The 23837-nt window shown below is 38.9% G+C and overlaps 1 protein-coding gene across 3 annotated transcripts in view; it reads right to left on the reverse strand.

Annotated features, from left to right (window-relative positions):
- srcin1a (SRC kinase signaling inhibitor 1a) overlaps positions 1-23837 on the reverse strand; it is a 60051-nt gene that overhangs the window by 31668 nt on the left and 4546 nt on the right. For all 3 annotated transcript variants that reach the window (XM_079611346.1, XM_079611344.1, XM_079611345.1), the window contains exons 2-4: positions 17741-17767; positions 7266-7461; positions 4122-4414 (exon numbers count right to left, since the gene is read on the reverse strand). In XM_079611346.1, coding sequence (XP_079467472.1) covers positions 4122-4414; positions 7266-7461; positions 17741-17767 — 516 coding nt within the window. The remainder of the gene's footprint in view (positions 1-4121; positions 4415-7265; positions 7462-17740; positions 17768-23837) is intronic.

Below are 23837 nucleotides of genomic sequence, written 5' to 3' on the forward strand. Positions count from 1 at the left end.
TGTCCAGTTCTACTCTAATTTAACATTTAGAATGTGTTTGTCATACTTGACAAGATCTGTCAAGCATAACATGTTTATTCAACTTTTTCTAAAAGTGTTTGTTTTCTACTATTTATAAGAGCAGAATGATCTAACATATTAATTTGTATTCATTTACATTCAGATTGCAGAATAAAATCTATTGGCACTTATACAGTAGATATTATTTGTCTGATAGAATGGTTAAAATCCTACAGACGTTTACAGTAAAGGCAACCTTTCAAATGAAGGTGGTATCAGTTGTTACACTCATAGTTAGACGTTTTAAAGAGAAGTGGATATGTGCCAAAAATCATTTAAACGTGAAAATGTGGTGCTGACAAATTAAAGGTCTCAAAGCAAAGCAATCCTCTGAGGTTTAGCACAAAAACAAGAGCGGGGCTCTAGACTCATTGCCCCATTCTCTAGTTCTCTCTCACTCTTTCTTTTCATCGTCTGTAATTCAACTCCGGGGAGCTCTATTCACCCTATTCACTCCTTTCACCCAGCCTAGCTAAAGCTACCGGCATAACATTGGATTACATGACACTGTATTCAGATTTCACCACCACTTCTGAGTGAGCGCATATATTTGACTAAGCTACAATGAGCAGAAAAAGAGCTTTTAAACTCTCCATTCACAAACACCAGGAAAACCGCACTCATCTATTAGATCCCTTTTTTCTGCCAGGCTGCATCTCCCTACTTTTTCTTTTCACCTCTCATTTCCAATCCTGCATATCATTTCATAACTTCTATATCTGCTTGTTACTTTACTTGCATTTACGCCACAACTTGTTTTGTTTTATCTTAAGGCACTCATCCATCTTTTCTTTATCTACCGGTACTTTGCTTCTTTTCCCCTCTTCCCATCTCTGTTCCCATTTGTTCTCCTACTCTGAGAGTAGTCAAACGTATTGAAGCATTACAGGGATATAGCTTGTTAGCCTGCAGACACATTGATGTAAATGCAACTACTGTCCACACTCCAGGGAGCAGTTGACATGTTCTGTCCAGAGTTCTGCTGTATTTTATCCCCCTACACTAACTCGATCCCTAAATCTAGGGGTATGTGCCATTATACACATTGTGTCCTCATAAACCATAAGAACACACGCACACAAAAACAGCGAAGGGCTGTAGGGTTTCAACTCGAATGGTCATTTTAAAGGGACACTAAGTAGGAATTAATCCCATCTAGTGGTGAATTAGTATTTTGCATTCAAACTAATTTTGCTCTCCAGCGCCTCGCTTTTTCAAATGCGCATTGCATCTACGGTAGGCGATATTTACCAAAAAGCTTTGACAGGATGCCTTCTAATAGCACTTCGTCGAGTTTTCCTTCAGGTGAACAGGTGTGTTATTTCAAACAAACTGCAACATGACAACAAACAAATGAATGTTACAGTATGAATTACTGACTGTGAAAAACATGAAATATTGTAGTTATGCCCAGGGTGCGATTTGTGAAAAAAACAGAGGGGAGGGGGGGATGTTTTGAAACATTGTTATTCATAAAAATAAATCATGAGAACATGAACTTCATCACTGCATTTGCAAGAATTGTAAAATCTTTTTTCTTATTAACTGAAGTAGCCTAACGCAATATTTTTACTCCCCACACATATGAACTGTGATCATGCAATAACGTTAACTTTACATCGCGATGCTGAGCTACAGTGAAATTATAGAAAAGACATTATCTGTGAGACGCTCAAGAGAGAGTGAGTGATCATCACCACGGATCCGTGATACGTTTTGTGATCCGTCTCGCCACTATGTAGTAGCATGATCACTTTGAGGGGAGGATACATTTATCCCCACCGGGGATAAAAATAATTAAGCAGAAACAGGGATACATTGACCAGAAAGGGGGAAATCCCACGCATTTTACGTTCTATTTTCGACTTTTTTGGCGACGATGTTTTCTTCTCCTGTGGCTTGGCATATGTATGGTCCATAATAACAATGCAATTCAGACTTATAAACTTGCCGGTGCAGTTTCAAGCGCCTCTCACTGCTCTGCACCTGCGTTTCTGCTGGTTTCGGCTGGCTCTGAACAAAAACGCGCTGTGGAAATGCGTTGGCTTAGTACTTTTTGTCCCTCTCTGCTATTATAGTTTTGCAAGATGGCGGAACTACATGGAATCCACCGTGGACCTACCCGTCCCATGTATATAAAGATAATAAATTCTTCATTTATAAGGATAAGTCAGATAATTGGCCGAGGTATTTGTGCACCATTGAGGACATATTTATGAATAAAAATATTGATTTTAGATAATAAAATACCTAAAAAGATACTTAGTGTCCCTTTAAGCAATTATAAGTACGGTAGTCAAAAGGCAAGCAAGAAGGTGGCTGGCCGCACACTGGATTCAGGACAGACTACAGAAGTCTAAAGTCTATCAAAACATTTTTTTTTCTGCATTGCATACAGCAAAAAGTGCAAAGTGAATTAAAAACAAATAAACAGGAGCAAACGTTTCAGCACATTGCTATCTTCAGTGCTCGTAGTAGTCAAAAGGCACAATGAACTTGTCACTGCAGTTTGCCAATTTGAAATCACTTTTACAGGTGAAACTCGAAAAATTTGAATATCGTTCAAAAGTTCATTTATTTCAGTAATTCAACTTAAAAGGTGAAACTAATATATTATGTAGACTCATTAGTTACATGCAAAGTGAGCTATTTCAAGCCTTTATTTGTTATAATTATGCTGATTATGGCTTACAGCTATGAAAACCTTTTCACAATATTCTAATTTTGAATTTGGGGTTTTCATAAGCTGTAAGCCATAATCAGCAAAACGATAACAAATAAAGGCTTGAAATATCTCACTTTGCATGTAATGAGTCTATATAATATATTAGTTTCACCTTTTAAGTTGAATTACTGAAATAAATGAACTTTTGCACGATATTCAAATTTTTCGAGTTTCACCTGTATTTCATTTAAAAAATAAAAGCAGCAAATGAACCTAAAAAACGAGGGGTTTTCAAACTGGGGTCAGTTATTTTATTAAGTTGTTTACTTAATATATTAATTACATGTTGCATTATTTTTAACACACTCAAACTGATATTATTACTTTTTAATCAGAATTAATTTATACTTAGACACACTCTAAAAACTGCTGGGTTGTTTCAACCCAATTTTGGGTCAAATATGGACAAACCCAGCCGTTGGGTTACATTTTTAAATTACATTTTTAACCCAACGTTTGGGTTTGTCCATATTTGACCCAAAATTGGGTTGAAACAACCCAGCATTTTTTAGAGTGCAGACAACTTAGATTAAATATTGTCAATTTAGCAGAAAGTAATTAATTTCCAGATAATATTTTCATTATTACATTTTTCAAAATTTAAACTTGAGGGGAAAAAAACCCATTTAATTTGAGAAACATGTTGTCTTTATTATTCTACTTTCCAAACCCCTCATAAATAAAAAACAGAATAAGAAAGAAAAAACAAAGAACAGAATAAACACACTCAGACATGATTGTGCACTCATACACCCCCAGAAACAGACAATAAGCAGAAATATTTGCATATATTAACAGACTCATGTCTAATGTTAGCTGAGAGTGAGCTTGACACTCTCAGAGAGTATGAAATGGTAAAGGCGACTCGCACCAGAGAAGAAAAAATGAACATTTGATCAACAGAGTGACGCAACATGATTGCATTTCAAAGTCAACCCACATCAAACTCCTGTGGTAGCACAGCGAGCTCACAAAGTGAAACCAACTCCCAAGTGATATGCCAAAAACTGTGCATAATTCAAAAACCTCTGAGTTCAAGAACATCCAAATCTGAAAGACGTCGCTCAATGGATCAAACACCGGGTACCTCCCTTTAAAATATTTAACACGCAAAGAGGACCGCGACGTCAATTTGAAGGTTAGGTTTGCCTCTGATTTTGACGCATACAGGGATCTACATCCATAACCTTGTAATGTCTTATTTTGAATTGGAAAAGAAAACATTCTTTAGAAAAGGACCATGCTCTGTGCCTTATTTTACCCAAAAGCCCATGCTGGGACAACAATGTAAGATGTTAAACAAACTTAATCATTGAGTACGGTAGAAATATCTCACCCTGAGGTCTCCGTTGGCCAGATGTGCCGCAGGATAGGAGGCATAGATGGGCTCTTTGCGATAGATTTTAATGATACTGCGGTCCTGTATGTCTCTCACGTCCTCCAGCTCGTAGAAGACGTTCCTGGCTTCATCTTTGATCAAGATGGCCGTGTTCGGGGACTTCAGCATTCCTGCTGTCAGCTTCTGAGGGAACATGTGCACGATGAGCGCGTGCAATGTCTCTAAACTGTTGAGCTCATGAGTGATATGAACACGCCTGGTCTCATCTCCGAACTGCAGGAAGAGGACACCTTAGGAGAGAGAAGGACAGCGGTAAGAAGAAAGTCAAGAAAGAACACCATGATTAAGATTATGTATTTGAATTGCATTTAAAATCTCCATCCATTTGTATTACACAGTTTTGACATAAACTAATAAACTGGATGTGATGCATATTTGTAAGTCATACATAAATGAAAAGGGTAAGATTTCTTGAACAGCAGTACTAATAAACTGAAAATCTAATTTGTCAATCTCATACATATTCGAATGTGGCTTGTTGCACAACTAACCACATTTCAACCATGTTCATACTGAATAAATGTAATTGTTATGCTGATTCTATGCAATTTGAAAGAATGCATTTTGATCATTTCAAATCCATGCAAATAGTTAATAATAAACTATGCCACGATTTTTTTGAGTGAAGTTGTGTGACTTGACATATATCAAGTGTGACAAGCATCACATTAAGTTTATTCGTTTATGTTAAAACATCCTAATGGATGGACAATTTATATAGGCTAGTTTTAAATGTACGCTTCAATATTTTTTGAGTGCACTCTAAACCACTGTGAGAGAGAGTGGCAGAGTCTCATGTTTACGGCTGCTGAACTTCTCCTGCAGACATTTTGTCATCAGTTTCTGTCAGTTTATCTCGGCACACTTCACCTAACGGGGCAGCAGGCGATTCTAAACTTCCTGCTGATGGGACAATAATCTCTCTGTGGGGAACAGTTTCAAACCGAATCACTTTCAGCAAATATTGTGCGCTTGCTGCTAACACACACACACACACACACACACACACACACACACACACACACACACACACACACACACACACACACACACACGCACACACACACACACACACACACACACACACACACACACACACACACACACACACACACACACACACACACACACACACACACACACACACACACACAGAGTGAAAGTTCAAGACCAAGAGATATTTCACACCATGGAAACCAAAGCTAAAAAAAACAAACTGTTGAAGGTCAGTTTATGTGAATGCATTGTACTGCTGTAATTAACACTGCTATTAACGATCAAAAAGTAGAAAACATTTCACACTATCTAATTGCAGAACAGCGAAATGTCATCTTCAGCCGAAAGCAAGTCAGTACTGTGGGGCTGATTTACATGAATCATCCAAACAAAGTGATTCAACAGAATGAATCAGACTTTCCATCGCAATTCATGTAAAACACGAGAATGTGTTTAATATTGTGTCATCTCACTTGACTGTAAAGCTGCATTCGCAATACAATGTGACAAGTGATGTAGCACTTTGCCGCGTTAAAATAAAAAAAATAGCTTGTCATTTAAAAAGCTACAGTATTTTATAGCTGAACTGAAAACACTTCTGAAAAAATGCATTACTTTTAGCTACCGGTAGTTTCTCCCCAACAGGGATAATGAGTGAGATACAACCAATGGTCTACAAACTTTCATTTATCCCACATATATTTCCTGAGGCTAATGTGCGGATGTTTGATTCATTGCAACATGAAAAAAAAAAATGTTCTGTGAAAATGGTTTTCTGTGATTTATATTTGTTATACTGTACAGTAACAGTTTAGAAAAGTCTGATAAACACTCATTTAGTGACAGCAAGTTGTACAGTGGATTGGATGAATAAGGGGCAGTTTATCATTTATGGGCTTTGTGTGTCATTACATGACAGGACAGAGAGGAAATTATGTAGCCAAGTATAAAACTCTAGTTCAGCCACTGCTTATACTCGCCAAGGCTGCATTTATTTGATTAAAATAAAGTAAAACCGTCATATCGTGAAATATTTATACAATTTAAAAGAACTGATTTATATTTGAATATATATTAAAAATGTAATTTATCCCTATGATTCAAAGCTAAATTTTCAGCATCATTAATCCAGTCTTCAGTGTAATATATGATCCTTCAGAAATCCTAATTCTGAATATTCTAATATGATGATCTGGTGCTCAAGATTTTTTTATTTATTAATATCAATGTTGAAAACAGTTGTGCTGATTAATAGTTTTATAGATTCTGTGATAGATTTTCTTACATTATATACACATCTTTAATGTCACTTTTGATCAATTTAGCATCCTTGCCAAATAAAAGTATGAATTTCTTAAAGAAAAAGAAAAAGCTTGCTGAACTGAAACCAGGATGCATTTCTTCAGTATTCTTTGATAAATAGAAAATTCAAAAGAACAGCATTTACTTCAAATAGAAATCGTTTGTAACATTATAATATCTTTACTGTCACTTTTGATCAGTTTAATTCAACTTCCCCGCCCCGAAACATCCAGCATTAACCAGCATGAACTCCACGCCGTACCAGGCTGGTTTATGCTGGTTGGTGCTGGTTTAGAGCTGGTTTAGCTGGCGGACCAACATAGCCATGCTGTTCTCAAGCAAAACTGAGCCGGTGAAGCTGTCTGTATACAAGCAGTGTTTTGGGGACAATTATTGTTTTTGCTTGCATATTTCTATATGTAACATAAATAATGTAAATGAATAACAATATAATATTAGAGCATATTATTTATTGTAATATATCATTATAATTGTAATTAAATTGCTGTCTATGGAGGGGGTCATTTTTCAACAGGGTTTGCTTAATAATAGTATTAATTTCTTTCAAACAAACACATCTTACTTTTGAACGATAGTATAGGTCGGACTTAAATGTGCATAACCATTGGAGAACATGCTAGCCGTGACAACACCACAGCACTGCCACTAGTAAAGTTACTTATTCTTGTGTGGATAAGCGATTCAGACTTTTGAGTGGCAGGTAAAAGGGGTAATTTACTGTAAACGGTTGATTGATACTCAGATAAAGTGTGTGTATGTTACCTGGAGAACGGAGTTTATTCTGGCTTGCAGAGCGGGAAAGGGGGAGGCTCTGACGGAAACGGTTCATGCGGTTGAAGCCCAGCGGCATGTCGGCCTCTGACATGGTCTCCAGAGACTCAGCAGATGCGAAGGACAGTTTAGACGCCTGGTCTGCCAAACCAGACTGAGTGGACTGGGAGTGTCGTGGACTACGACTCTAAATGACACACACAGAGAGAGAGATTTTCAGCATTTTAAACGGCATGATGTAAAAGACAAACATTACTTACTCACAACAAGGAGAAACCAAGAGCAATGTCCTCCAACCAGAGTAAATTGTACCTAAACGTGTCAAGTTTCTACAAAACAAGTCTCACAGAACGTAACATCACTGCTCCAATGTGAGAAAGCAAAGCAGATAATGTGTACCTGATTCTCTGTGTGTGTAATGACGGGGAAAACAGAAATGCATTGATAGGAAAAATCACTCACAGGACAAACAAGTCTCTGTGGATATATCTCAACAAACAGACTGAGACGCTAACAATTACACAAAACAAACCTGTCTGTCTCGCTATAGCATATACAGTAACTGTAACTCGCACACCTGTGGACTTCTTGTCAAATGTTTCAGTATTGCTTGTTTTGTAGTATTTAATGAAGAGGGTTCACACAACCGCATCGTGGTGTGTTTCACAAGCTCAGAGACACCTGTAATGAGCTCCCAGGGTGCACTGGGGAAAGACTGGCAAGCTGGTTTGCAGAGCAGGACATCCACAGAACAACATCACCATACATCAGATCAATTCTCCTCTGTGCTGAGAAAAATCACTCTCTTAATTGGTATTTTTGTCTTGTTTTTCAGTCAAAACAGCCTAACATCTTTAAAACAAGATACATTTACTTGATAAACACATTTGTGTAGCATATATTGTTTTCAGAGAATAAACAGAACCATTAAAAAGTATGGGTTGGTAAGATTTTTTATGTTTTTGGAAAGGGGGCTCAGTAGAGGAGCTATAGGGGTGTCCATGGTGGCACTGTGACTGGACACATTTTAATTTCATTCGTCATACTGGCAGTTTGATGCTGATTAAAATTGATTTCATCTTTTGTTGAACGAGGCATTTATTTTGACATGCGACGGCATGACACATTGTCAATGTACATTAATTGTGAATATTAAGAGAACACTCGTGGTTATCATTTCTACCTCTTATCAGCCATTCATGCTATTTTTGATGCTAGGTTAGGTTTACACGCTAATTTTCTTTCATGGTCTATGGACCGCCTCGGCCACCCCATGTTTAAAGCTCTAATACTGCCACTGCTTATACTCGCCAAGGCTGCATTTATTTGATCAAAATACTGTAAACCAGTCATATTGTGAAACATTATTACAATTTAAATAACCAATTTCTATTTCAATATAATGTCAAATGTAATTTATTCCTGTGATGTCAAAGCTGAATTTTCAGCATCATTACTCTTCAGTGTCACATGATCCTTCAGAAATCATTATTATATGATGATTTAATGCAAGAAACATTTCTGATTATCAATGTTGAAAAGTTGTGCTGTATAATATTTTTGTGAAAACCATGATACATTTTTCAGGATTGTCCGGTATAAGAACAGCGTTTATTTGAGAATTGATGTAAAGGTTTTTACTGTCAGTTTTGATCCTTTTAATTCATCCTTGCTGAATAAAATTAATTAAAAATAAATAAATAAATCTTACTGACCCCAAACACTTGAACAGTACACTTTGAATTCTTATTGGCAAGTATTTTCTTGTTTTAAGCATAAATCAAACAACATTTAGAAAGGTTTAAGTTTAAAACAAATAACAGAGTGTGTTTATTACACACACACACACACACACACACACAAAGGTGAGGCACAGCGGCCGTGGCATAGTTGTCCTCTTGCAAACGGTGTCTGAGCACAAAGGGCCAGAACTGAGCTGATGGATGACCCCCCAGTGTGACTATAATGGGGTCATTTGTCCACAACAGTGAGCAGTCCAGGTGCTACACATACACAAACACACCAACATACATCTACACAATAAGAGGATGTTTATTTACACAAAGAGACACACTGTCAAATTTGCCATAGCTATTCTTTGCTAAGCTAAATGCTATAAATATAATTAACCTGCACCTGCTATCAGGTTTGACTGCACAGTATATGAGGAATTTTGTAAAGAGAATCACTGTAAGATCAAAATAAAATAAATACATTTTAGGGCAAAGACGGGTAAATATAGAGCAGAGGCAAAGGAATGAAGGGGTAGATAGCTGCAGGTAAAAGCACAAACAGACCTAAATGTGTAAACTGCTGATAATTACAATACAGATTAAATAGATTTCAGCTTTTCTACGTACTTTGATTAATTCTGACTCTTGGAAAACAAAATGCAAATCCATTGTTTTGGTGTGGTTACAAACCCAGACTGCAGGGATAAAACACACCATGTTGCTCTAAACAAACTATGAGTGAAAAGAAAACACCCTTAAGACCATCCATGTAATCAAGATCTCCCTCGCTCTCTTGCGCTAATGTGCTTTCAAATGGCTTTTTGTCAAATGTAATAAACACACAAGCTCTCGCTTTCGTTTCAAATTTGTATTTGCGTCAATAAACGTGTCAGCTTGTGTGTCATATTACCTTCCTAAAGTGCTGTATTTTCTGAATTAAACAGAATCAGGGATCCCTGTAGGATTCTCAGCAATAAATCTCCACCTTCATCGCAGACACGCGCACTTCTGTTCTGTTCCAACAGCAGGAAGGAGGACAACCTCGTGCCAAAATTCATCTGACTACAACATGAAATGAAGGTAACAGAATCTGGCAGGACTGTAGTGTGTGAACTGCATACGTTTATGGTAGATACACACAAACCTATAGGAAATCCACTGCAACAAAAAAAGCAGTGTTACTAAATGCAACATGAGAATGAATAGCTTACATGTGTATGAAATCACTTAGTTATTTGCGCATTCAGTATATGTGAGAACCACACACTCTTTATTTGTTCAGAGAGATAATACACAAATATTAATCATAGATAGTTCAGGGGACATGATCAAATTCTCAGTTTGTGTTTAATTCACCGGTTCACTTGTTTTATAATCTTAACTTGAGATAGTGGTAAACAGATGTGGCTTAGTTGCTGGATTTATTATTTTATTACTATTCTTATTATTATTTGGCTATATTATATTATATTATATTATACTATATATTAAAATAAATGTGTAATAGGAAGGGATGTTGGATTAATGAGGTAAGCAGACAGTTAATATTGAAATATGACTAACAGGATTAGATTAACAAAATTAACTTCCAAAAATGTAGTATAAGTACTATAACTTAAGATGTGTATCCTAAAATTCCTTAGGAGAAATTAAAATACACAAATAGGGCAATTGCTGAAATACAGTAGAAGCATAGTGCAGTAAAATTAACATGGCTATTATAGTCCACATGAAGTATTTGATGCTAAAATTAGCTCATTTTAAAATCTGTATTCTAACACAGATATTACTAATATCTATTTTTCACGAGAAAAATACAAAACAATTGAAATCTGAGAAGTATGGACACTTCAGCAAAAGTCTCCATTAGTTCTCCATTTAATTTCATTGCCATCTAGGAGTAACAATTACGATATTACAGAAATCTCTTTTATGTGTGTGAAAAAAGAAAGAGAAAGAGAGAGGCATATTTTCTTTTCCATACTTGAAAGAAGTGTGTCAATTGCAGATAAGTTGATGGGAGACATAGTATATAATATAATGCATTATGTGCACAATTTTATTAAAATAACGCAATTAACTATTACAAAGAGAGAGAGTGAGAAAGAAAGAAAATAATTGCTCTTGAGAATAATCTTCCTCTCTCTCTCTCTCTCTCTCTCTCTCTCTCTCTCCTGCTATTGTTAGACGCAGGCTGAAGGCATAGCAGAAATTGCTCCGGCAAATTGCAGTAGATTGCTGGCCTATTCTGTCCTATGCTGAGAGAAGCAGAGAAAGCAGGGAAATGGTAAGCTGGTAGGTGGTCATAAAATGGCGGCATTCTCCGCAGTTATCGTTGGGGACTAATAGCGATGATGGTAACTGAAATGATAAGAGGAAGAGACGGGAAGAGGAGGAGGAAAATGGATTAGTTCAGCACACCTTTACTGTCTGTTGGAAGACAAGCTGTGAGATGTCTCCCAAAACAAGAGATAATGTGCGACACTGTTTAACAAAAACATTTAAAAAATAATGTTAAATAACGTGTGTCCGGTGAGTTTTCCCGTTTGTGTGGCACATGAGTTTTATGATTACTTGAACACACTCAACAGGGCAATCTAGTAATGACTATTTGCGGAGAGGCTATTTTAAATTGAAACTAGGTTGTAGTTCGCCATGTCACATTACTTTAGTTACCCTTTGGAAAATAAATAAGCTAATTACATTGAATAAACATTATTATTTCTTCAAATTCACTGCAGTTTCCAGTTGAAATGACCACTAGTGGCCGTAAGACACCAACTACTTTTATTCCTTTTCACACTAATTATGATTACAGGGGAATATTGTCGATTATTAAATACTTATTTTCCTTGCAAAATACTAAGTTATAACCCTTAAAACATTTTAACTACAGAGCATGATTTGTCAACTACATATATTTTACATTTTCGCAATTGCATCACACCACCAGCTCGATAAGTAAGGCTTTTCTGATATAGTAAACTTGAGATACGAGTTCCGTGGTTCCATGAAACACGAGTCACAAAAAAGAGCTCAAAGACTTGTATAAAAGCAAGCTGAAATTGGTTGCAATTATCGATTAGGTTTATGGTAGGGTTTAGGGTACGTGGTACGCTATTTTCAAACATGATAGAGCATTAACCTTTTTATGCCACTCACCAGACATTTGATTTCTGAACTGCCATGGTACGTACAAGAACAAACATAAGAAAATGTTTCATTCACGTTTAAAACATTCACGTTCATCTGTTTCAGATAAAACTAAATGTGCTTTTTGCACCACTCACTAGACATTTCACTTCAAAAATTTAGCGAAACGTGCAAGAAGCAACATAATACCACCACTTTGCAGAAATGTTGTCACACGTACAGGTTTTCCAATGAGCCTGGGTTGTATCTGAGAAATATTTAACCTAATGACAAAAATCACTGTGATAAGCAGCAGAATCTAGCTAAACATTTTACACACAAAAAAAGAAAACATTATGTTGGAATCCGGTGAATCGATTGTGAAACCTCACAAATTGATTCACTAATGAATCAGACTTCCAACAGCTACCTGAAAAATGATAAATACTTGAAAAGCTAGACTATTTGGAATACAACTGAAGTATTGTCAAGCTACTGAATGTTTATCTTAGTAGCACCGCAGCTTGAATTTACTAGCTACTCCCCAACACTGTCAACGACAAGCTTTGGGCCCTCTCTGTCAACATATCACTAGCTCCAACGATTTAAACCTATCATAGTAAAGAACAAGGCAACAAGAATGAGAGAGGAACCAAATCGACAAACCACGACTGACAGTAATTTGCAGAGAGGCTAATTTTATATGGCGTAACCAGCCAGGGGAGATGCTTGCTTTTAACAGGCATCTGTTTAGGGCTCAGCATCAGCACCTAAAGGAAAAATTTTTCTGAAAACATCTGACAATCCATCTTACCATGAAAAAAAACAAGCAAATGAGACCTATAATAGAACGAGAGGAGAGGAGAGGAGAGGAGAGGAGAGGAGAGGAGAGGAGAGGAGAGGAGATTATAGGATAGGAGAGGAGAGGACAGAATAGGATAGGAGAGGTTGGAGAGGAGATGATAGGAGAGGAGAGGACAGGACAGGAGAGGAGAGGAGAGGAGAGGAGAGGAGATGATAGGAGAGGAGATGATAGGAGAGGAGATGATAGGAGAGGAGATGATAGGAGAGGAGAGGACAGGAGAGGAGAGGAGAGGAGATGATAGGAGAGGAGAGGAGAGGAGAGGAGAGGAGATTATATGATAGGACAGAATAGGATAGGAGAGGTTGGAGAGGAGATGATAGGATAGGAGAGGACAGGAGAGGAGAGGATAGGAGATGATAGGAGAGGAGATGAGATGAGATGAGATGAGATGAGATGAGATGAGATGAGAGGAGAGGAGAGGAGAGGAGAGGAGAGGAGATTATAGGATAGGAGAGGAGATGATAGGAGAGGAGAGGAGAGGAGAGGAGATGATAGGAGAGGAGATGATAGGAGAGGAGATGATAGGAGAGGAGAGGAGAGGAGAGGAGATTATAGGATAGGAGATGAAATTATAGGATAGGAGAGGAGAGGAGATGAGATTATAGGATAGGAGAGGAGAGGAGAGGAGATTATAGGATAGGAGAGGAGATGATAGGAGAGGAGAGGAGATGATAGGAGAGGAGAGGAGAGGAGAGGAGAGGAGAGGAGATTATATGATAGGACAGAATAGGATAGGAGAGGTTGGAGAGGAGATGATAGGATAGGAGAGGACAGGAGAGGAGATGATAGGAGAGGAGAGGAGAGGAGATGATAGGAGAGGAGAGGATAGGAGAGGAGAGGAGATGAGATGAGATGAGATGAGATGAGATGAGATGAGATAAGATGAGATGAGAGGAGATGAGAGGAGATGAGAGGAGAGGAGATGAGATTATAGGATAGGAGAGGAGATGATAGGAGAGGAGATGATAGGAGAGGAGATGATAGGAGAGGAGATGATAGGAGAGGAGATGATAGGAGAGGAGATGATAGGATAGGAGAGGAGAGGAGAGGAGAGGAGATGATAGGAGAGGAGAGGAGTGGAGAGGAGATTATATGATAGGACAGAATAGGATAGGAGAGGTTGGAGAGGAGAGGACAGGAGAGGAGATGATAGGAGAGGAGAGGAGAGGAGATGATAGGAGAGGAGAGGAGAGGATAGGAGAGGAGAGGAGATGAGATGAGATGAGATGAGATGAGATGAGATGAGAGGAGATGAGATTATAGGATAGGAGAGGAGATGATAGGAGAGGAGAGGAGAGGAGAGGAGAGGAGAGGAGAGGATAGGAGAGGACAGAATAGGATAGGAGAGGTTGGAGAGGAGATGATAGGAGAGGAGAGGATAGGATGGGATGGGATGGGATATGATAGGAGAGGAGAGGAGAGGAGAGGAGAGGAGAGGAGAGGAGATGAGATGAGATGAGATGAGATGAGATGAGATAAGATGAGATGAGAGGAGATGAGAGGAGATGAGAGGAGAGGAGATGAGATTATAGGATAGGAGAGGAGATGATAGGAGAGGAGATGATAGGAGAGGAGATGATAGGAGAGGAGATGATAGGAGAGGAGATGATAGGAGAGGAGATGATAGGAGAGGAGATTATAGGATAGGAGAGGAGAGGAGAGGAGATGATAGGAGAGGAGAGGAGTGGAGAGGAGATTATATGATAGGACAGAATAGGATAGGAGAGGTTGGAGAGGAGAGGACAGGAGAGGAGATGATAGGAGAGGAGAGGAGAGGAGATGATAGGAGAGGAGAGGAGAGGATAGGGGAGGAGAGGAGAGGAGATGAGATGAGATGAGATGAGATGAGATGAGATGAGATGAGAGGAGATGAGATTATAGGATAGGAGAGGAGATGATAGGAGAGGAGAGGAGAGGAGAGGAGAGGAGAGGATAGGAGAGGACAGAATAGGATAGGAGAGGTTGGAGAGGAGATGATAGGAGAGGAGAGGATAGGATGGGATGGGATGGGATATGATAGGAGAGGAGAGGAGAGGAGAGGAGAGGAGAGGAGAGGAGAGGAGAGGAGAGGAGAGGAGAGGAGAGGAGATGATAGGAGAGGAGATGATAGGAGAGGAGTGGAGAGGAGAGGAGAGGAGAGGAGAGGAGAGGATAGGAGAGGACAGAATAGGATAGGAGAGGTTGGAGAGGAGATGATAGGAGAGGAGAGGATAGGATGGGATGGGATGGGATATGATAGGAGAGGAGAGGAGAGGAGAGGAGAGGAGAGGAGAGGAGAGGAGAGGAGAGGAGAGGAGAGGAGAGGAGAGGAGAGGAGAGGAGAGGAGAGGAGAGGAGAATGTCCTCTCAAGTATATAGGTATCCCATAGGCCACAACCAAAGTTTCCACCTGACTTTCACACAGAAAGCCCATAATTCCTAAGGGCACTAATACAACAGTAAATGTTAAAGGACAAGTTCGGTATTTTACACTTAAAGCCCTGTTTACAGATCGTATCTGATGAAATAGAACGGTTAAGATAAAAATTTGGACACATGCTCCTGTCCTGAGAATTTTAGGTTTATTTAGCTTTTGTGGACCTATTTTGCCAAACGCGTCACACCCAGATTCTTCCGTTGAGAGCTTGAATAATAGAGCCCAGCCCAGTTGGTGGCGATAATGCACCTTTGCCAATTGCAAGCAAACCACGGGCATATACACAGAAGAAGCAGAAGATCGCTGTCTTCATTGAAACCATTACAAACAGACAGCTAATAATGTGGCGAATTTGTGCAGTTCCGAATTGCGGGAAGATTCGTGGCAAAAGGAACACCACCAAGTGCCTGTAAGCCTTGAGACAGCAGCAGCTTCGGCAACAGGCGTAACACTGGACTCCGTTGTCAACTGCCGTTCAAACTCTGCCTTTCTTTGCAGAAATTCCTCCTCTGAATATTCAGGCTCAAACCTATAACCCTGTCCATCAAAATCGATCTCAAAACCGTCATCCTCCCATATAAATGTCTCGGAATCCATTTCTAAGTTGACACAGATAGCTTCGATCTTGTAAAAATGTTTAGATAGCTTAGCCTACGATACCGCGTCCGCGACTGCATAAGACTACAAAAAGCATACAAACAACCCCATTTCCGTTTCCCGCGGCGGAGTAATACCGTAACGTTACCTCACACAGCGAATCCAATACAACTTAATGGAGTTGGACAAAAACTACGATAAAACCTGTTGGAATGCATCTTTTTCAGCGATTTTTGAGTGCACATACCAGTGAACACCCCTGACCACTCGGTGAGTTTCACGTCTTTGTAAACGAAAGTTTAATGTGTTTTTAGGAAGGAATCTTCCAGTGCACATAGACAACCATTGTGGGGGTGTGGGGGGGAAGCAAACTAAACCTAAAATTCTCGGGACAGGAGCATGTGTCCAAATTTTAATCTTAACCGTTCTATTTCATCAGATACGATCTGTAAACAGGGCTTTAAGTGTAAAATACCGAACTTACCCTTTAAGATAAAGCATTGTATAAACGAGAGTTTGAGGTGTATAATATTGCTGAGGGTCAGATCAGATGGAGTCTATTAGTCTAGAATGAGAGAAACAAATAATATGATTCCCAAACCCTGACTGAGACACACAACACGCAGACAGACTCTTGCATGACAACACGGCTAGACCTGATTAGTCCCAAATCAATGTTGATATGCACTCAAACATGCTGTTTGCATGTTATATTCGCTGGATTTTTCATGATATCAGTCAAATTCTAAAAAAAACATGAATGCTAGACATAGAGAATGAGTGTCTGTCTATTGACAGGAGGAGTGTAACATAAGTAATTAAGTGTGAGAGTGAATAAGAATGAACGGAATCAGGAGGATCCGATTACTGAGTCTCACTCTAATGACACGTTTATCACAGCCTGAGGCCATTTCCTGTATCCTTGTACGATTACACACACCCATCTCTAATCACAAAACATATAATAGAAAGTTCATCCCTGTTAGAATAAATATCTTTCACAATATAATACAGGTTTAACGACAAGGGATTTGATGGAGTGAGTAAGTATATGTCTGTTTCTGAACCAACATCAGCGTACTCACTGTTGTGGCTTCCTGATGATTTTTTCCTAGAGTCTTGTGCCATGGGTTTTTAAGATGCTGTGACAACAAAGAAGTTCAGTTTTTAAAAACATCTATAGAGACCCATGTGTTTGTTCTATTAAGTTGACTTCAGCTGTAAGGCTTAATAGTTTGATGGGCAGGGTATGTAAGAAAATGGAAGCAAGTAAAAGAAAGATAGATGGAGATAGAAAGAAAGAACAGGGCAATGAGATTTAGAAGATAAAAGCCAGTGAAGCAGATCATCACAAATCAGCCTCAGACCCGCATGACCCACAGATCAATGACCTTGATTTATCTCACTTTTGGCTACAATTTTGTCCTTATTGTACAGCTAAATAAGCTCACACACACACACACGCACACGCACACGCACACACACACACAAACTGATACAAGAAAGCCCAAGAAAGTAGCCAATTGGATACTCGTCCAAATTAGCTAACATATTTAATAAATAAACACTCAAAGTGAGATGTATAGAACTTGGTGCAGATTCAGTGTGGCCTACAACAGACGTCAAATCACATGTACATACAAGAACATATAAGAACACATAAACACATATTACAAGAACAGAGCTTTTGTGACAGGAACACAGAAGTAGTCAAAGCACTGACCTTAAAGCTCCAATAGTTTGGCTGTTGCTATGGAAAGGAGAAACGAGAGAGCGTTACTTAGACATGAATCTCTGTGTGTGGTGACACCTTATACACAGTCACAATCTCCAACCATGTGACATCTTTTGTAATAAAAGCATGTGAAGGAAGATATGAAAAAAGAGAGGGTAAGTATCCCAGTAAGGATATCTTGTGAGAATTTGGACAAACATTCACTTCAACTCACTCTAAATAATATTATTTTATATTTAATTTTACTCTTTTATTTATGCCCAATTTATATTTCATATTTCATATGTTTTTGAATGAAGTCTTTTATGCTCATCACGGCTGCATTTATTTGATCAGAAATGCAGTAAAAACAGTAATATTGTGAAACATCATAACAATTTCAAATAATTGTTTTCTATATGAAAATATAAAAAACAAATCTGGGATAATATGATGATTTGATGCTCAAGAAACAAAAATTATTTGATGAATAGAAATATCAAAGAAACTTTAAATAGAAACTTTTTGTAATTTTACATGTCTTTTCTGTCACCTTTGATTAATTTCATGTCTCCTTGCTGAATAAAAGTACTAATTTCTTTAAAACAAAAACTTTTGAATGGTAGTATACTGTATATGTAGTATTAACCAGACTTTTCACAGCACATATGCAGCTTCAAATGCAGCTCTGCAGATTAAAGATGCCATTAAAGCACATGGTGACACAGTGACACATAATTCCTCTAGTCTGGTCGTCGTATGGAGCTGCTCTGAATGGGCTGGACTCTATAAATGAGCCTGCGTGAAGGTATTTTGAGCTTTTCTCTTATTTCTTTCCATCAGCTGTCCTGCCTGAATGACAAACTGACTGGATTTCCGCAAATGAAAAAAATAAATAATTAAAAAGATCTCCTCTGTGTCTATGCTTGGCCTGCTGCCCAGACCTATCCATCATACAGAAATTAGTCAGCTGTCTGCAGCTTTCACCTATCTCTCCCATCATTTCATCTGTGAACTTCACTTTTACAGAAAGTCAGAGATGTCTCCAGCTAAATCCGTTGTAGTCTTTTTTTTTCTTGGTCACTTTCTTAACTTTCTCTGTAACTCGTTTGGTTTCATTGTTAGAAGACAAATTAAATAAACTAGTGAGAATGTGAGTTAATTTTCTTAATTCAGTTTATTAAAGCCACATCAAGACCTTTCAATATTTCATGTGCAAGTATAGACTACATTGTCAGCTGATTAAAAGGGTGTGTGTGTGTGCAAACATACATTTGGGGAAGACAACATAATTGAAAAGAGTGAAGCTTATGAACATCAGCTAAATATTTCCTTCTACACAAGGCTAAAAATATGTTGAACAAACTCCCTTGAAGCAGGATGTTGATATACGGTGTATAATAGCACACTGCTCATATACTGTAGCAGTAGTTCAGCATTATATTTCTAGTAAAAATAATATTCTGTGTATTCATTCACCTGCTTTCAACTTTGTGCAGTTCATCCTGGTTCTGAGCACTGCCCTAGGGATCAGCAATATGAAAAATATATGCAGCACGAAGCACTACAGCAAACCTGTTTTCATAGATTGACAAATACACAAACACCCACAAACTGAGATTAAGGCACCAGCATACACACATTGCATATGAGTCTCTTCAAAAAGGAAATACCCGACGCACACGCACATACACGCGCACGCACGCACGCACACACACACTGCATCAGAGTCTCTTCAAAAAGGAAATACCCGACACACACACACGCACGCACGCACGCAGCGCACGCACACACACACACACACACACACACACACACACACACACACACACACACACACACACACACACACACACACACACACACACACACACACACACACACACACACACACACTGCATCAGAGTCTCTTCAAAGAGGAAATACCTGACACACACACACGCACACACAGTTTTATGGGGACTTTCCATAGACATAATGATTTTTATATTGTACAAACTGTATATTCTATCCTCTTACACTACCCATCACAGAAAACTTTATGCATTTTTACTTTTTTTTTTTTAAACATCCCCAGAAGGTCTGTATATATATATAAATAAATATATATATATATATATATATATTTCAGTGTTGGTCAGTGTATCTGTGCTGCTGATCTCTGGGAAACTAACCAACCCTTCTCAGATGATCCTGTGTTTTTTCTGTTATGGAGCAGGTTTAACTGGTTTCTTTGTCTGGGCTGCTTTAATGATTGATTCAGAATGCTCCAGACAGAATAGGGCAGTTAGAAGGGCAGGGCCTCGCCTGCGGGGCCTGATTCTGGGTTACCTGATGTCAGGTACTACTGAGCGGCAGATGGACCAGACGGCTGCCAGAAGGTGTTCTGGTACTGAACTTCAGCCTAAGCCTTTTGTGCAGTTGATGGTCAATCCAGGGGGATAAACTGTACTTTGAAACAGCTTGAGATTTAAGAGCCTCCCCATTGATGTAATATTAAATGTTCCCCAGCAGCATTTTCGAACCAAAACACTCTTAAGATTGCGTGGGACATGATTGTCTCAAGCATAAAATGAACAACGGTGTAGCTGGTCTATACAACACTTTCAACACACACTCACAAACATTTTAAATCTTTAAATAAATTAAATGCACATTAAGTAATTTCGTGTTCAAGATTTATTGGACGATAAAACAGTGGACCTTAAAATGACACCTACTGTATGTATATCAGCAAAGATACAACGCAAAAGCTTTTGGGTATCAAAAGTAAGTAATATTTCTTTATCTTTAAACCATACTCATAAACTGCAACTGTACTTCAATGCTTTAAAAGTTAATAATGATACCTTTCTTTTCCTTATTGAAGGGGGGTGGGGGATATTTTTTTTAGAAACTTTCTTCAAAAAGTGAATCTACAGTAACACACACACACACACACACACACACACACACACACACACACACACACACACACACACACACACACACACACACACACACACACACACACACACACACACACACACACACACACACACACACACACACACACGCCTCCATGGCCATTTCAATTTGTGCTGCGGTCTCTGGCCAAACCACAGAGGAAGTGAAAAATTCACAGCAATGAAAAATCTCCTAAATCATTTCAATGTGACAGCGCTAAATTTCTCTCTTTGACATAGCTTTTGATAAATAACTGAAATAACACAACTATCAACACCATCATATTGGATCATAATTGAGGGGCGCTTCAGCGTCTTATGGATTTATGCACTACCGGTGAGCTGTGGTTTGGTCATGTTATTTTCCCCTAACAAGCAGAATTCCATGGAGCAGTTTGAGGCCCGCGTCCTCAGTTGCTAAGAAACAACTCTAAATGGGGCATAATTGGCTGTCTAAGATGCGGCTGCTTTTGCCAGCGGAAAATCAACAGCATACTTAAGGGTTAATAGATAATACAGGTGCAGCTGAAAGGAAACATTTAAAAACGGGATGAATCATGTACAACAGATTTTTTTTCCAGAACGTAAAGCTCCTTCCCTACATTACACAGACTGGTACTAGCATTAGTTTCAGATGGACAACACTAACTACAGCAATAAAAGAGGGTTAAAAAAATTCAAAAATGCTAATCTGCTTTGGCACTTACGTAAACTAATGGTCTAACTTTCTCCAAATTTGCCTGGCATCAACATGCAGAGACATAGATCACATAGGCACAATCCAAGGTACATTAATTCAGTTATTCAACTAACATAACTGAAAATTATGCTTGTTTATTATGAGATTTAAATTTGGAAGTAAATTTTATAACAATATTGTACCTTTTTATCAACATATGCACTGAAGCACTAGCTTAAAGAGTAATTTATGAAGTCACAAATTCAGAGACCCTCAATACAAATGGTCACAAGAAACACATCAGCACTGAACTGCTTTGGTACATGGAAGTTAACCTATCAAAGGTTATTTACATAACCCAACCCTACATTCTTAAAGGTACAGTAACAAGAAAAGCTAAACTGTTTGATGTTAAATGCTAAGAGGGTTAAATGTTATTGAAATACAAATTATTACTGTTTTCTGTGCAACAATCCTTGACTAGCATTATTCAGAAGGAAAAATAAAATGCTTCAAAAGTGCATTATGTCCCCTTTAAATCCACCTCCTTCATGCATCTGTTTCCAAGTCAAATACCCCCATGTGCACATATACACTAGCAGTACAACCCAATGCATTTTTATTAAAGCAAAAGCACATCCTCATGTGCACTAAACACGACAATCAGGCCTGAATACTAGTTGCATCTGATCCTGTGACCAGCATTAGTCTCCATCTCTCAGAAACATGTGTCAGCCCAGCAAGACTACCGGAGCTGTACACCACCTGACCTGCATGCAAAACAGCTTTTACCTTCCCTCTCACATGAACACACATGCACGCACGCATACAAATACATCCATTCACACATGTTCCCTCTCCCTGACATGCACATTCACACACGTGAAAAATCAAACCCAGTTAGTGTCCATTTGCATGCAGTCACCACGTCAACCAATCTTGCAATAACCAAACAAATGAAGTCGTCAGGTCGAATCTCACCTGCACCTGCATGCATGTGCGCTAGTGAGTGTGCGTCATCCCTACACACACACATGCACACTATCTAGATGCCTTCAGTCTTAGCAGCTGGCTGTCAGGTGTGCAGAAAACTCATTCTCTTATTCCTGCCCTCTCTCTCTCTCTGTCTCCAGCACATGCGACGGCAGGTTCTTTATTTAATTCATTACAGCATCGACTGGCTACTGGCTGCTGCTTTAACTCTTCCGTGCTGGAGTCTCGGGAAAAGGCTGGCAGAGGGTAATTAACTCTCCTCCTGCCGGTTTACACACCGTTGCACTCATCTGTCGGCTCTTTCCCTCTCTTCTTCCCCTCCTCTTCCCCTCCCCCTTTCCATAATTCCACACAGGCTGCAGATAGGCAAATAAATAAGGAGGAATTCCTGTGATGCGTCTTCCTTCAAGGTTGAGGATATTCCAAAACCCTTCCCCTTTTTCTTCTCTTTTTTGTTTGTTTTGCTCTCTCTCTCTCTCTCTCTCTCTCTCTCTCTCTCTCTCTCTCTCTCTCTCTCTCTCTCTCTCTTCATTCCTTGTTCTCTCGCTTTCTCATTCTCTCCAGCCTGACCTTTGCAATATGATATCACCAGTTTCCATATAAGGACGGTGTTGCCTTGGCAACTATGGACTCCACCTGTCTCTCACCCAACCTCCCTGTCTGTCTCTCTCTCTCTCTCTCTCTCTCTCTCTGTTTATGCTGGTTTGGTGCTAGTTTAGATAGAGGACTACCATAGCCATGTTGTTTGCCAACAAAGCATGCTGGTCAACCAGCTGATCAAGCTATATGGATAGTTCACCCTAAAATTGTTTCAAACCTTCATGAATTGCAGTGTAACAGAAGGATTGTGCTGTTCGCTATAGTCAATAAGGGTGGCTTTCAAGGGTCAAGTATCAAGTATTTAAATTTCAGTCATGTAGTAGTTTCAGTTTCATGTAGTAGATACGTAACCCCTTACAGTTGTAAAATATATATATGAAATATAGATGCCTTTGCATCTTCTTTGATGCGAGTCATTGTAACTGCATGGAGGAGAGCAACAAACTAGTGGTCAACCGAAATATTAAGTGTTCAGAGACAGACTTTTATTTTGGCAACATCTGGACTTTCATTTTGAAAGAACTTTCTCATGCTTCATCTTCATTAGTTTAAAGGGTTAGTTCACCCAAAAATAACAATTCTGTCAGTAATTACTCACCCTCATGTTGTTCCAACCCCGTAAGACATTCGTTCATATTCGGCTACTCATATTCATAACTCTGAGTGAGTTCACATAGTGTAACAGCGCAACGCTTCTGGGTTGTACGTCACACGCATCACACACATGACCAGTGTCGGCCAATAGTGAGCCTACGTGCTGACGTACAACACAGAAGTGCTGCGCTGTTACACTACGTGAACTCATTCAGAGTTATGAATATGAATAGCCGAATATGAACTAAAGTCTTACAGGGTTGGAACAACATGAGGGTGAGTAATTACTGACTAT

The sequence above is a fragment of the Phoxinus phoxinus genome (genome assembly GCF_949152265.1).
Source record: "Phoxinus phoxinus genome assembly, chromosome: 1".
In the NCBI taxonomy this organism is placed as follows: Eukaryota; Metazoa; Chordata; class Actinopteri; order Cypriniformes; family Leuciscidae; genus Phoxinus; species Phoxinus phoxinus.